This window comes from Prionailurus viverrinus, chromosome B1, assembly GCF_022837055.1.
Source record: "Prionailurus viverrinus isolate Anna chromosome B1, UM_Priviv_1.0, whole genome shotgun sequence".
Lineage (NCBI taxonomy): Eukaryota > Metazoa > Chordata > Mammalia > Carnivora > Felidae > Prionailurus > Prionailurus viverrinus.
This window is the reverse complement of record NC_062564.1, coordinates 28840935-28857091: the sequence shown is the minus strand read 5'-3', so window position 1 is coordinate 28857091 and position 16157 is coordinate 28840935. Positions and strand designations below refer to the sequence as shown.

The following is a 16157-nucleotide window of genomic DNA, read 5'->3' as shown; positions in this document are numbered from 1 at the left end:
AGAAAAGAAAAAAAAAATCCTTTTAAATTAAAATTTAAGCATCATTCTCCTGTCCCAAATCCTCTTGGGTTTCCCATCATTCTACTTTGTATTTATCTTAATAAAATATGCATTCATCACCTATAAGGACCTAAATGATCTGGCCCAAGCTACTTTTCTAGCCTCACTTCCTACCACTCTCACCCTTATGCATTTTGCTTCAGTTATCCTCATTGGTCCTTTTTTTTTTTTTTTTTTTTTGGAGAGAGAGAGAGAGAGAGAGAGAGCAAGTAAGTGAAGAGCAGAGAGACAAAAAGAGAGAGAGGGGGAGAATCTCATGAGGGGCAGAGAGAGAGAGAGAAGCAGGCCTCACCCAGGGCTAGTGTTTTACCCAAAGCAGGGCTCACATTCACCTGAAGCGGGGCACAAGCTCACCCGAAGCAGGGCTCGAGCTCACAGGATGTGGACCTTGAACTCACAAACTGTGAGATCAGGACCTGAGCCAAACTCAGATGCTTAACGACAACATATACTTGTTGCTCCTTAAATAAGGCAAGCAATCACCCTCAGACACTCAGCTCTTCCTCCGAAGACTGCTACATTCTTCCCTCAGATATTCACATGGCTCATTCCCTCATTTCTGTGAAATGAAGTGAAGTGCTTGTCTCCTGTGTTCAATGCATTTTCCCACCAACCAAAACTATACCTGACCCATGATAAACACCCATCAAATATGTGATATGAATGAATATCCCCTTTCCAAACCAATCTAAAAAAAAGTTTACACATGCTTTCTCATGTTTCTTAGCTCTAATAAGTCCTCTATCGTGTTCATATGATTTCCATTCACATCATTCTGCTCATGCTATGGTTTAGCACTTCCTTGTTACCAAAGCCTGGGGACCCTTTTCTGTTTTAGTAGCACAATGCACAAATAACCACTCTCTCCCTGGAATACTCTTTTGTCACTCATTACACCAAAGCTGTTGGAGTATAAAGGTTACAAACAACTAACACGTTGCCAAAACTAGTGATTAATTCTAAGTCCTCAGTTTCTCAAACTCTCAGCAGAACGTACTAAGAGATAGCTCCTCCTACTTAAAACATGCATTTCACTTGGCTTTCTGCCCATCAAACCTCCTAATTTTCTTCTCTGGCTATGGCAACTCCTTTGCTGTCCACCCCCCATCATGCAAACATTAAATACTAAGAGTTCCTCAAAATTCTTAGTCCCAGTCCTTTATCTCTAACTCTCAATTCTTTTATTTTTTTTTATGTTTCTTCATTTTTGAAAGAGAGAGAGCACAAGCAGGGGTGGGGTGGAGAGAGAGGGGGACACAGAATCTGGAGCAGGTTCCAGGCTCTGAGCTGTCAGCACAGAGCCCGACGTGGGGCTTGAACTCACGAACCGTGAGATCATGACCTGAGCCAAAGTCGGACGCTCAACCGACTGAGCCACCCCCAGGGGCCCCTTTAACTCTCAATTCTTTCTCTCTAAAACCATCCTCTGAGATACAGCCTGGATATCTAAGTGCTGCCTGGCCACCCACACCTGCTATCTCACAGCCATCCTCCCTTTAAGACATCTAAAATCAGCTGTTTGACTGACTCCTCAGCTCCGAATCTTGCTCCTTCTCTTCAATGGGTTTCATCCCTGTTGCTTATGCCAACAACATAGGAATGATCCTTGATACATGGCTCACATCATCACACCAAATTCTGCTGATTCTACTGCTCTATTCAATGTATAGATTGAATCTATCTCCTTCTCTCCATCCTCAATACAACCATCCAAGCCAGGCCACCGCCCCCTCTCCCTTGGATTGCTCTTGCAGCCTCCTAACAAGTTTTCCCACTATGACCCTTGCCCTCCCACAATTCATTTTCGACTCTACAGCCCAAGTTATTCTTTTTTTTTTAATGTTATTCATGTCACTCCTCTGTTTAAAACTCTAATTCTTAGGAGGAAATGTAAACTCCTAATGTAAACATGGCCTATCTGCTTCCCTTGGTCTGCTTCCTCTTCATCCCTCACTCGTCATACTCAACAGTTCACCATAGTGAACTAGTTTCAGTTGCCTATAGATACTATGATCTCTTTCTGTACCTGCTATTCCCTGTGCCTGTGACACTTTTCCTCTACTCTTCAGCTACCTAACTCCTGTTCCTATTTCAGGGTGTACATGAAACATCACTCTCTGCAGGAAACCCTGCAATACTTCCACATATGCATTGGACGACTCTCCTAGGTGCTAACCAAAGTGCCTTGTTTTCCCACATCCTAAGACTCCTCTCCCTATACTGCAACTGCCTTTTTTTGTTCATCTCTATAGCCCCTAAGAAATGTAGGTCTCCCTGTCAGGAAGCAGATCATAACTGTCTTATTCACTACTGTAACTCCACATCATAAAGTGGTCAACAATTTTTAATGAATGAATAAGTGCATTTTTACCTGCTATATCATTTAGTGTTTATTAGCTACCATCCTGGGATAAATGACTATTTTAACAGTGAGAAACAATGTGCAAATATCCTTTTGTTTTCTGATGTTATAATCCACTGTAATTCTTTAAAAAAGAAGAAAAAATACCATCTTACAACCAAAAGTGGTCATTTGAAAATATCATCTATAAATACACCAAGGAAATTAAAGGACAATGAGGCTGGCATAACTCTGGCTTCATAATAGGAAGCCAGTGAGGGAGAAAAAAATAAGGAGTAGTAATCTTCATTACAATTCACTAGGATCCTAGTCAAAGTATTTCACCTTAGATGTCACAATACACACACACATATAATACAATAAAGAATAAAAGTGGGAGTCAAAGAATGCGGTATTGCAATGACAGGTACACAGATACCAGGACTTCTAGTGGCAATTTATATGTTACTTAATAAGAAATATCTTACACATCTCTTGGAAACATTTTAATTGGGGACAAAATTACAAGCATAACCCAGAAGTAATTCTACAAACCACAAACTCAAAAAACCATGAATCCCCTCTGTTGCATTTAATTCTGTTATGATTTAAATAAATTCTATATTATTCTCCAGATCAGCTTCAAAAATGTATCATGTGCTCAGTTAATCAAGATAATTTCTAGCCACAGTACCTCTGGCTATAGAGAGTCAGCAAGCATTCATTAGAAGTGGCTTTCCAGGGAGAGAAAGAAAGCATAAGGAGACTTCTACCTTAATAGGTAAAGAAGGAGGGTCTACCACAGAGGATATGGATCCCTTCTCAATGGCACGTATAAAGGGTACAATATAATTTTAAGTGAGATCATGCCATATCTTTAAACTTATTTAACAAAATCACTATTTTAATTAACATCTTAAACACAACTGTTTTCTATCTCCAAAGAAGCTACAAGAATAGGAATAACAACTCTATACAAATCAATATAGGTGCATGGAATATTTTGTCCCTCTTAGTGCTCACAAGTATTCTATGCTTGTGATAGATATTTAGCTATCATCTACATTTCAAACATGGGGAACCACGTACATCTCAAGTCACATGGCATAGATTCCCCTTTGGCTTTTGTGACATGGAAGCCCACATTCTTCCACTATCCATGTAAGTCTGTTATCACTGACCTATCAAGACAGCTAAGAAAAGCACTGAAGTTGAACAAAGTAGTCATTCTTTCTGGAGAAAAACAGTGGTTATCCTACCCTAGGGAAAATTTAGAAATTTAAACCAGGACACTATGAAGTAACTGGTACACTTCAAATATTTATAGCAAGGATGTACATCATCTCCAGCCTGGGAGATAACTGGCTGTATCACTGATATTATCAAAGCCACAAAGCCCCAGCTGAAGAAGCCTAATGAAGTGCAATGTGACAAAGTAGTAAATGCCTGAAACTCTAATCTCTGGCCAGACAGATCTCACACCCTAATATCAGCATGGCTCAGGCACTCAAGAGGCTGTAACAATACTAAATAGATTGCACACGTGTGAATATTGACTTTTTGGAGATAAACCTCACAAAAGAGCACATTCAAATTTTCTTTTATTTTTAGATCATCACATACCTTTTTTTATAGCAAACATTTGCACAGCATCACTTAAATTCTCTAATTTTCGATAAATGATGAGACCAGCCTACAAAAAAAAAAAAAAAAAAAAAGAACAAAAACAAAACAAAACAGAGAAGTTATTTTTGCTAAAAATAACCAAAATGAATGAGGTGCCTGGGCGGCTCAGTCAGTTAAGTGTCTGAGTTCAGCTCAGGTCATGATCTCATGATTCGTGAGTTTGAGCCCCGTGTCAGGTTCTATGCTGACTGCTCAGAGCCCGGAGCCTGTTTCAGATTCTTTGTCTCCCTCTCTCTCTGCCACATCCCCACTTGTGCTCTGTCTTTCTCTGTCTCTCAAAAAATGAATAAACGTTAAAAAAATTTTTTTTAAAAATGAAGCTATATGTCCCATCTTTAGAAAAATCCACAGTAGTGACTCACAAAGCACCTAAAAGGCTGCATTCAACTTATTATGTTACACAAAGATCTATGCCTTCATTAAATCACCTTACTGATTATGAGAACAGAGAAAGCAAGTGACTTGTGCCCTAAAATAAACGTTCAAAGTTTTTACTTTTTAGCATTCAATATTACAAGGAGTTATCCAAATCAAATAACTTATAAGTAGACTCCAACAAAATACAAACAAGTAAGAAAAATTTACTTTGACAACACATATCCACTTCCCCATATCTCACTAAATCAGCTGGGAATGTCGACATATAAACAGCCCTCCCTCAAGGCACTGTTAAGAGGAACAAACTCACACTGAATTATCATGAATAAAAATGCTACAGAACTTGCACGATTTCTCAAGTTTTACAATTTTTTTTTTTTTTAACAGAACATAAAGGGGAATGCCTGGGTGGCCCAGCCAGTTGAGCATCTGACTTCGGCTCAAGTCACTCTCTCTCAAAAAACAAAAAAAAAAAGAACAAAAAACTCCACTTTATTAACAGAACATAAAGGAAAATTACCACCCTATTTCCTGAAAAAAACTGAATTTTTTGTTTATAAAAAAATGGTGGCTCCATGCCTAAAAACGGATGCAAAAAGGAAAACAACAATATATTCATCTACAAATAAACGTATAAATTAGGGAATAAGAAATCCACTGTGACACAAGATATATTTCTTGAAAAAACAAAAACAAAAAACAAATAATGCTATAAAGATAAGTCCAAATTTCATGATGTACAAATATGTAAATATGAAAATACATCTGACAGCAGTGGAAAGCTAAATTTGGAGGCAATTTACTTAAATTTTTAGCATGTTTTAGATATAAATATAAGAAATAAGGCCAGTTTCAGTATAGAAACTATAATTATTTTTATTCTGAAGCTGCTTATAAATCAAATACATCATCAATACCATTTGTTGTTTACTCAGCCTGGGCTTATTACTATTCCATGTTTTCAGAGAGATTACATTTTTTACATACAAACTGGACATTATTTTGGCTTCATGACAATTAATGCCAACCTGATTTAAAATATTTGAGTTGCAGCCACCTGGGTGGCTCAGTCGTTGAAGCGTCTGACTTCAGCTCAGGTCATGATCTCGCGGTCCGTGAGGTTTTTTTTTTTTATTTAAAAAAAAAAAATTTTTTTTTTTTTAACATTTATTTATTTTTGAGAGAGAGAGAGAGAGAGAGAGAGAGCATGAACAGGGGAGGGTCAGAGACAGAGGGAGATACAGAATCTGAAACAGGCTCCAGGCTCTGAGCTGTCAGCACAGAGCCCAACGCGGGGCTCGAACCCACGGACTGCGAGATCATGACCTGAGCAGAAGTCGGCCCCTTAACCAACTGAGCCACCCAGGCGCCCCTCGCGGTCCGTGAGTTTGAGCCCCGCATCAGGCTCTGTGCTGACAGCTCAGAGCCGGGAGCCCACTTCAGAATCTATGTCCCCCCTCTCTCTCTGCCCCTCCCCTGCTCGTGCTCGGTCTCACTCTCTCAAAAATAAACAAATGTTAAAAAAATTAAAAAATAAAATAAAATAAAATAAAATATTTGAGTTTGTGCAACTGTTACAACAAAATTTTTCTACAGTGATTTGTTATAAAGTTTAAAAAATACATCATAGTCTAAAGAACTTTGGTACATACATACGCATCAGTGGCTGCATACAGTTTCTGATCTTCAGTAAGAGGAAAATTACTCCAGTTGCTACAGCAGATAGACCTGTCTTTCAGAAGCTGTTTGCCAAAGAGGTGTTTAACCAAACCATTGAGGCTCCAGGTCTCTTTACATTTCAGCTAGAAGTAATGAAAGATCAACACTGCAAAAAATTATTTCCATTTTCAGGTACTCCTAGATACCACCAACTGACGAAGTCACAAATAAAATTGGAAATGTTATACTAAAATATATAGTATATTTATATATAGTGTGTGTATATATATATATATATATATATATATATATATATATATATAGTATATTTAGCAGAGATAGTCCTTGATAAACTTACCATCATTAAAAACCTCATTTGCAGTCCATATTATATGAATTTAACTCTGGAGTTTCCCTAATGTAGGTATTAAAATTCTTGGACTATAATGGAAAAAAGTTAGATAGGTTGGTAGGCTTTCTACCTAGTCCAATGAATACTTGGCCAAACATGAGAATTCAACCTAATGACTACATTAATAAAATAAGTGAAATAAGAGTGATGGAATTGATGGCCAAACTTCCAGTAAGCATCATTCCACAAGAGCTACATTATGCTTTCCCTTAAAAAAAAATTATTGGTATAAATGGATCAATGAGAAAAACTTAAAATACAATACTTAAATTTGCAAATCTATGAAACAAAGTCAAAGAGTACTAAATGCGGGGGGGGGGGGGGGGGGTGGGGGTGGAACCAGCCGAAAGCAACTTTGCTAAGGTAACAGGTTAGAACTAAAGGTTTTCATTATGGAATACTCATTTGTGACTTCTTTACTGTTACACTAACATACGGCTTAAATTATTTTTTTCAAAATATCTAACATTCAGATAGACAGGACATTCTGTGAAACAAATTTATCTTCTTTATGAAAATAATATATGTATTACATCTACCCATTTTTTATTTAAATTCCAGTTAGTTAACATACAGTGTAATATTAGTTTCAGGTGTGTAATATGGTGAATCAACACTTAACACCCAGGCTCATCAAAAGTGCATGCCTTATGCCTACCTTGTCATTAGCAACATCTGTCAGCTCCACAAAACTCTTCAATTTGATGTCAAAGTCCTTTAGAAGTTTCCACTGATCTCCTTGGATTCCTACACCTGCTTTTTTAATTGCTTCATTTTCAAGCAACATTTTTAATCCCTGAGGAAAAACTGTAACATTTTATTATTATTTCCATAGGTCCTTTCAAGTATTATTGATTTCTTTCCTACTTCTTACACACTCTATGTTTATATTTAAATTTATATTTACGTTAAGCTTAAATTCAGAAGCACATTCATCTTGAGTATTTCCTTTCTTACCTAAAGCAAAATCCTGACAAATAACAAAAACAACTAGTTTGAATGTTTCCTCTGCTAACACTAACAGTATATTCCAGATCATTTAGCCTCTCTAAATTTCAGTTCTCTATTATTTAAAACAGGAATAATATCAATGCCTGACGGGAATGTTGTAAACATTAAATAAAAGAGGGATATGAGGGGCGTCTGGGTTGCTCAGTCGGCTAAGGATCTGACTCTTGATCTGGGCTCAGATCATGATCTCATGTTTCTCATGTACTGATAGCACAGAGCCTGTTTGGGATTCTCTCTTTCCCTCTCTCTCTCTCTCTCTCTCTGCCCCTCCCCTGCTTGTGCTCTCTCTCAAAATAAATCTTTAAAAAAAAAAAAAAAAATAGGGATATGAATGAGACAGGTGGAAAATGAATACTTCAATAAATTTCAAGTTAAAAAATAAAAATAAAAGTAAATGATAAAATAAAAATAAATAAGAAAATAATAATAATTAATTAATTAAAAGGGGTGACTGCCTGGGTGGTTAAGACAGTTAAGCTTCCAACTTTTGATTTCAGCTCAGGTTATGATGCATGGTTCAAGCCCTGCATCAGGCTCCACATTGGAGCTCCATGCTGGGAGTGGAACCTAGTTAAGAAAATAAAATAGGAGTGCCTGGGTGGCTCAGTTAGGCGTCCACCTTCGGCTCAGGTCATGATCTCACAGTTCATGAGTTTGAGCCCTGCATTGGGCTCTGTGCTGACAGCTGAGAGCCTGGAACCTGCTTCAGATTCTGTGTCTCCCTCTCTCTCTGCCCCTCCTCTGTCACTCTGTCTCTGTCTCAAAAATAAATTTAAAAAAACAAAATAAAAATAAATATTTAAAGAAATAAAGGAGTGAATGAATGAATATGAAGCAATAAAAGAAGCAGCAGCTAATTCAAAAGCTTAATTTTATAGGGATAAAGTTGACATAATACAACTATCAACCATATAAAGTTTAAAAAATACAAAGTTTATATTAAAAAATATAAAGTTTAAAAAGTTAAAAAACGAAACAAAGAAAAGAGATACCAACCTGCCATAGAAGAAATATGAAACAAGTAACATTTGCTCTCTGACACACATAACTGAATCAGTGCAACTCTGCCCTGCTTTCCTGGCGTGTATACTGGTGGCCATTCCATGTCAAATCCTACCACATCTCCAAAAGACAGACTCATGCTAAAGGGGGAAAAAATAGTATAAATTAAATACATTAAAATTTTAACTTCTGCATTCAAAAAAATTAAAACACAAACCACATATGGTAGAAGATATCTATAATACAAATAACTGATAATGAATAGCCAGAAAATCTTAAAAATTCCTCGAAAAGTCCCTAAGAAAAAGATAATACAGTAAAATAAAGAAAATGAAATATGTGAACAGGCAATTCCCAAAAGAAAATCCAAATGGCCAATAAATCCAAGTAAATAATGTGAAGACATAAAAACTCACTCAAAATCAGATGCAAATTTATCAATACAATTTCATAAATATATGACTGGCAATAATTCAAGCCTCACAATATCAAATAAAGAAAGATATCTACCAGTGGGACCGTTCATATACTGGTTAACATTAAATTAGTAAAATCCTCTTAGCTGAAGATGTACAAACACTGTTACCTGCAAGTTTTTCTCATTAATGTATCAAACTCTCATATGTGCACAACCAGACAGATGTTTAAGAATGTTCATTGCAGGTGCGCCTGGGTGGCTCAGATGGTTAAGCGTCTGACTTTGGCTCAGGTCAAGACATCACAGTCAGGACATCAAGTGCCCACAAGTGCAGTGCAACATCTTCACTGAATGTGGAGCCTGCTTAAGATTCTCCCCCTCTCCCTCTGCCCCACCCCCCCTTACGCACACTCACGTGCACACGCTCTCTCTCTCTAAAAAAAAAAAATGTATAAATATAACAGAAAACATGTAACATATGACAGAATGCTAAACACTAAACTCATGATAGAAGTTATCTCAGGGGGCTGTGGAGGCGAGAATCACAAAGGACATACCTGGGGCTTCAGCTGTATTTTATTGTAACATTTCTTAGTAGAGATTTGAAAAAAAACAGATATTACGATTTGCTAAAGCTATGTGGGAGGAATATGGGGTTTGTTATATTATTTTCCATTACTGTTTATATTTGCCCTTTTTACAATTTTTAAAAATTAAAAATGTACATAACAAAAAAAATCTCAAACTTCGCTTTGCGACAAGATGGAGTACCAGGGATCAGACATATGTTTCCTCTATGAACAAACAGAAAATTGGACAAAATAGGTAAACAATAGTTTTCAGACACTGAACAATAGGCAGTAAAGGACTCTGCTCCCTGAGGGAAGGGAAACAATGGGGGGGAGCCCCACTGTTGCCCTTGTTTTCTATGTGGAACACTTTCCAGACAAAAGAACAGGGAGGAGAATCCAGAGCAGAGCACTGAGTCAGGGAGACAGAGTTCAGAGCCAAAGACACAGAGGACCTGGAAGCTGTGGGTGGTTTCTGGAGAAAAGGGAGCTAGGTAAGAAAGAAACGGAACAAAGAACAACCAGGGAATCATCAGATGAACAATTCCTAGTGCTTACCATACTGGGAAGAGGCACTAAAGTTCTGAAAAGTCACAGCAGAGATTCCTGTTGATCACCTGGGGCAGTCAGCAAAAAGGCCAGACTGGTCACACCTTATTATAGTGCTAAATTATTCCCAGAGTAAAGACTTCTAAAGACCTGCCCTAACAAAGCTTAAAACTAAAGGCTCAGGGCATCCAGCCAAGTGGCTCAGTCGGCTGAACATCCGACTCTGGCTCAGGTCATGATCTTAGTTCCTGAGTTCGAGCCCCACATCGGGCTCATTGCTGTCAGCATGTCAGTGCAGAACCTGCTTTAGATCCTTTGTCCTCCTGTCTCTGTCCCTCCCCCACTTGTGCTCTCCCAAAAAGAAATTTAAAAAAATAAAATACAAATAACAAAATAAATAAGGCTCAAAAGGTAAAAGCTGGTCTTCAGGTAACTTAACTGTTTAAGAGAGCAAAGCTCCTTTCTTTGAAAAAAAGCAAATCCAACATTCAACAAGGTAAAATCACAATGTCCAATCAAAATTGCCAGCCATTAGGATAAAACAGGAAGATGTGACCCCTAACCAGGATAAAAATCATTTCATAAAAAAATAAAATAACTGAAATAATTGAATTAACATGTAAGCACACTAAAACAAGCATTATAAATATGCTGAATATGTTCAAATATTTAAAAGAAAACATGAATATGATGAGAGCCAAAATGGAAGATATTTTTAAAAAGAAACAAAACTAACTTCTAGAGATGAAAAATACAATAAAATGAAAAATTTACAGCATGGGATGATAGACACTACAAAAGGAAAAAAAGCAAAATTGCAGACATAGCAGAAGGAACTATTCAAACTGAAGCACAGAGATAAAAAGAATTAAGGAAACAATAAAAGACTGAAAGGGAAGAGAGCTACATGACCAGTGACACAGGATTAAGCAATCCAACCTATGTGTATAGAGGCTGCCAGAAGGAGAAGAGAGTACAGGATGGGAACAACAACAAAAATCTAAAGTAATGTTTTAAATTTGATGAAACTATAAAGCCACACACCCAAAATGCTCAATGAAACCCCAAGCAGGATTAAGACAAACTGCACTACAGAAAGGCATATCATAATCTAATTTTTTTAATGTTTATTTATTTTTGAGGGAAAGAGAGAGACAGGGCATGAGCTGGGGAGGAGCAAAGAGAGAGGGAGACACAGAATCCGAAGCAGGCTCCAGGCTCCAAGCTGTCAGCACAGAGCCTGACGCGGGGCTCGAACTCACAGGCAGTGAGATCATGACCTGAGCCGAAGCCGGACACTCAACTGACTGAGCCACCTAGGTGCCTCTGGCACATCATAATCTAATAGTTGAAAACCTGTGATAGCAAAAATCTTTAAGGTGGCCAGTAGAGGCTAAAAACAAACCTGCCTGTCTTTCCTAACACACACAGAATTTATCAGAACTACATTCCTCAAATCACTTATGCTTACTGCCTTCAGATATGACATGCTATAGCACTGTTAAGATGGTGGAATTAATATACAATCGTAAATGACAAATCTTACTTTCTCTGTGAGACAAATTTTGTTCTATATAATGAGACCCAAAAGTGGCCAATTAACTGTATGCAGTAGGAGTGAGGACACCTGAATACTATTTCTAGAATTCATCTACCACCAGGAGATAATAATAAATAGCTAAACTTAACTCTGCTTCATTTAACCACTGCAATGTATAACAGTTAAAAAAAAGTGTAACAACTTCAAAGAAGATCTGAATGAATTCTCTACTACTTCCCCTTATAAAATGCTTCAAGTGCCTTACATTGTATTAATGCAGAGTCCTAACTTAACAAGTCAATTTTTAAAAATACTAACAGTCCAGGGTCACCTGGGTGCTCAGTCAGCTAAGTGTCCGACTCTTGGTTTTGGCTCAGGTCATCCATTATCTCACCGTTTGTGAGTTCAAGGCCCACACTGGACTCCACACTGACAAAGCCTGCTTGGGATTCTTGCTCTCCCTCTCTCTGTGTCCCTCCCCACTCGCTCTCTCTGTCTCTCTCTCAAAAGTAAATAAACTGAAAAAAAAAATACTAACAGTTAGGGCACCTGGGGGGCTCAATCATTAAGCATCCAACTTGATTTAGGCTCAGGTCATGATCTCATGATTTGTGAGTTCAAGCCCTACATCGGGCTCTGCACTGTGTTAGTGCAGAGCCTGCTTGAAAGGCTCTCTCCCTCTCTCTGTCCCTACCCCACGTGCTCTCTTTCTCTCTGTCAAAATAAATAAACTTAAAAAAAATACTAACAGTCATTTCTAATGTTCTTTTTAAGAATCATTCACTATAATTTTTGCTCACTAAATGCAAGAGAGGTGATCACAACCACTATTCTATATTACTAGGTTGGTATTTTTAATGAAATATAATGGAGCATTTGGAGGTTGAATAATTCTTGTATTTTTTTGTCTTACATTAATTAACAATGTCTTCAATAGTTCTACATATCTGGGGGCACCTGGGTGGCTCAGTTGATTGAGCATCTGACTCTTGGTTTCAGCTCAGGTTATGACCTCCCAGTCATGGGATCGAGCCCCATGTTGGGCTCTGTGCTGATAGCATAGAGCCTGCTCTCTCTCCATCTCTCTCCCTTGTCCCCACTCACATACACATGCTCTCTCTCAAAATAAATAAAACAAACTTTGAAAAAAATAGTTCTGGGGCGCCTGGGTGGCGCAGTCGGTTAAGCGTCCGACTTCAGCCAGGTCACGATCTCACGGTCCGTGAGTTCGAGCCCCGCGTCAGGCTCTGGGCTGATGGCCTGGAGCCTGTTTCTGATTCTGTGTCTCCCTCTCTCTGCCCCTCCCCCATTCATGCTCTGTCTCTCTCTGTCCCCAAAAAAATAAACGTTGAAAAAAAAAATTTTTTTTTTAAAAAGAAAAAAATAGTTCTATATATCTGAAGTAGCAAAAGCAACAAAAATTTAATGAAAGTAATAGACAGGCTTATGAGTAAACAAACAGGTATGCATTACACATTTAATCCAATGATTTTAAGGGTTTTTTAATGTAAAATTAGAACTCATCAAGTGATATTCCACATGTAGAAATAATTGTCTATAGAACATATCTTAACTGTAAAATTCAGTATACTGACAAATACTGTCATAACAGTTATCTTCAAATGAAACTAGGAAATTCAAATCTCTTACCTAATATCTTCTGACAGAAAAGAACAATCACTAGCTTCATAACTATAAACAATGGATCCAGTGAACTCTAAGAAGGGGAGAACATCTTCAAAAATACTCCTCTGAACAGATGCCTTGAATTAAATAAAATTCCAAAAGGCACAAATAAAGTTCACATTAAATAAGAAATGTTCATGGAAATCATGAAGTTCAGTGTAGCATTCAAATTATAGTTCTAAGTTTTATCACTAATGTTCTAGAGACTTAATGAAGTCAGAAGGACAATGTAGCAAAAATGAAGCCATCCATAATAAAATTATTTTTCTAAAGAGCTTATTTGTAAACTTATAATCCTATGTATTTTCATAAGAGCACTTATTAATGTTTTTCTGTAATTGTATTTGTATTCTAGATGTAATAATGTTGACTTAAAATGCTAAAGACTGGCTGGTGGATCTTGAATCTATGAAAACTTAAACTTAATACCCACAAAAATTCCCATAGTAAATACTGTCTAAATTATCTAAATTAGAACATACTAGTAAGGTCAACCATACAAATGTGATAAAAAGGTAAAGTACACAGCAAGAATTCCCATTTTGTAAGCCCAATTAAAATTTAATCCCATTCCACCATTCAATAACTAGTTGGGGTTAAATCACACAACAGCAATTGTAATTAAAATAATGACCTGAAACTTACAAGTGAAGACTGACTCAATTTACAGTGAAATTTCACTAAATTTCCCATCTGAAATAAGAATTGGTGGGGCACCTGGGTGGCTCTGTAGGTTAAGTGCTTGACTCTTGATTTCAGCTCAGGTCATGATCTCACCATTAGTGAGTTCTCTAGGAGCCTACTTGGGATTCTCTCTCTCTCTACCCCTCCCCCACTTGCTCACGCACTTTCTGTCTCTCTCGTTCTCTCTCTCAAAAATAAACTAAAAAACCAAAAAAAAACCAAAAGAAGAACTAGTGAACTGCATACCTTTCTTTCTTCTACATGACATCTCTCATTCTGCATAGACATCCATTCTGGAAGTTTCCGCTGCTGTGGAGTTGTTTCCAATTTTTTTTCATTCATCTTTAATAAGGTCAAGTAGCAAAATCCAAAACACAATTACTCTGTGAATAAATACAGTGCAATCTTTGAAAGAAAACTCAGAGAGAGGCCTGTGGATATGAATGAAGAAACAAAGATGCATATTTAAAGTTATGGCATTTGGCCCACATATAGGTTTTAAGAGATGGAATTGAAAAACAAAAGGAAACAGATATAATATGCTAGATCTAATAACTATACATTTACTATTTCTTCTTTCTAAAATAAGTGAGCCAGTTTAATTGAGCTCGAAGGTCCTAGCAATTTCAAAATCCTATTATTCTATGACTTTGATCCTTTCAAAGGATCAAAGATAATCTTTATCTCACTACCAAAGACAATCATTGGGTGTATAAATTCTTACAAATTTTTGACATGTTTAATTTTCTTATCACCTCTCCTAAGATCTAAGTAAACTCAGCAAAATGTTGGACTTCTTCACAAGTCTACTTGAAAAATGAATTTTTAGACTGAGAACAGCTTTTCGATAGTAAGGGTTTTTTTGTTGTTGTTGTTGTTGTTTTTTAATTAAGCTCTTGGCCTAGTAACTGAACAAATTTCCCTAAGAATAAGAGTTTTACAGGGGATATTTTTAAAAATCTATTACTAGCTTTGAGGGCTCTTCCCAATGTAAACCACACTTCAAGAATAGTTACGGAAAACACAATGAATAGAACCATGATATACTCTTCTTGTTAATGGCAAATGGATCCATACCCTCAGGTGACTTAACATACTAAACTGAAGTAGCTTTAAGTTCTTAATAAAATCTTTCCAACTCCAACCTTAGTTTCTATTAACTCAAATTTCCAGTAAAGGGACAGTAGTTTTGAATATATACCTAAAGATTCTTATGAAGAAACATGATGTTAATATGAAATAATCAAAGCAACTATTTATGATTTAGGGACAGCCTGTTATCCCTCTTAATACTTAGCAATATAAACCCTGAAGAAATTAAACAGTATTAGCAGGTATCCATTTTAATTGCTCATTTTCTCAAGCATGAACCCCCAAAACTGAGAATATTGATAATTTATAAAGGAAAATGTTTAGAGATTACTCTAGCAAAATTTTCTATATAGAACCAATTCCACCACTCTTATGCATTAGGAAGGAAAGGGTTAACAGGAAGCTAGTAATACACTCTCCCAACTGGGGAAGGGTAAATGAAAGACAATGGATCCCAATAAATAAAACACTAATGACCTAAAACCAGAGGGTAGCCCTATAAACCTATCAATGGCATTTACTAGCAGAAAAATACCAAAGAATACCTATCTAGAAAGTGCTGTTCACAAGATATAGCTCAACTATCTTGACTGTTTATCATAAATACGCCTGACATTATGGATTTATTAATTTATGGCTATAAAATGGGAAGTAGTCAAGTAAGCTGTGTAATAAAGAGAATATAAAACAGAGGAGTTCCAAAACCAAAGCAATTTCTTTTGTGCAAAAAAAGGGGGGTTTTTTTGCACACAATGCTCAAAACTGTTCTGTTAATCCAAAACTATAACATGTCCTATTGCAAAAGAAAAGGACATTTTTGGAATCTGTGTCTGACAGTCTCGGGCTCCTCCAAAAAAAGAATATGCCATCTGCACTTCGTGCTTGCCTGTATTCTTTGAATCATTAGCAAAATTTTGACATTGGGTAAGATCTATGAATCACTGGATCAGAATGGACAACTCAAGTATGGGTGTTACCACTTGTATTATATGCACTAAGATAAAACATATAAAATATATGTATTAGTCACTATAAAACATTTTTACAAACATTAGTAGTTATTAATATGT

General features: G+C 36.8%; 1 protein-coding gene across 7 annotated transcripts in view; it reads right to left on the bottom strand.

Moving 5' to 3' along the window:
- Window positions 1-16157, bottom strand: part of WRN (WRN RecQ like helicase) — a 152677-nt gene that overhangs the window by 100339 nt on the left and 36181 nt on the right. For 4 of the 7 annotated variants that reach the window (XM_047856385.1, XM_047856383.1, XM_047856387.1 and 1 more), the window contains 6 exons: window positions 14242-14426; window positions 13276-13388; window positions 8544-8689; window positions 7195-7343; window positions 6118-6267; window positions 4025-4094 (listed from right to left, as the gene is read on the bottom strand). In XM_047856385.1, coding sequence (XP_047712341.1) covers window positions 4025-4094; window positions 6118-6267; window positions 7195-7343; window positions 8544-8689; window positions 13276-13388; window positions 14242-14337 — 724 coding nt within the window. In that variant the 5' untranslated portion in view covers window positions 14338-14426. Of the gene's footprint in view, window positions 1-4024; window positions 4095-6117; window positions 6291-7194; window positions 7344-8543; window positions 8690-13275; window positions 13389-14241; window positions 14427-16157 lie in introns of those variants that run through there. The other 3 variants (XM_047856384.1, XM_047856388.1, XM_047856389.1) reach the window with 3 other exon arrangements.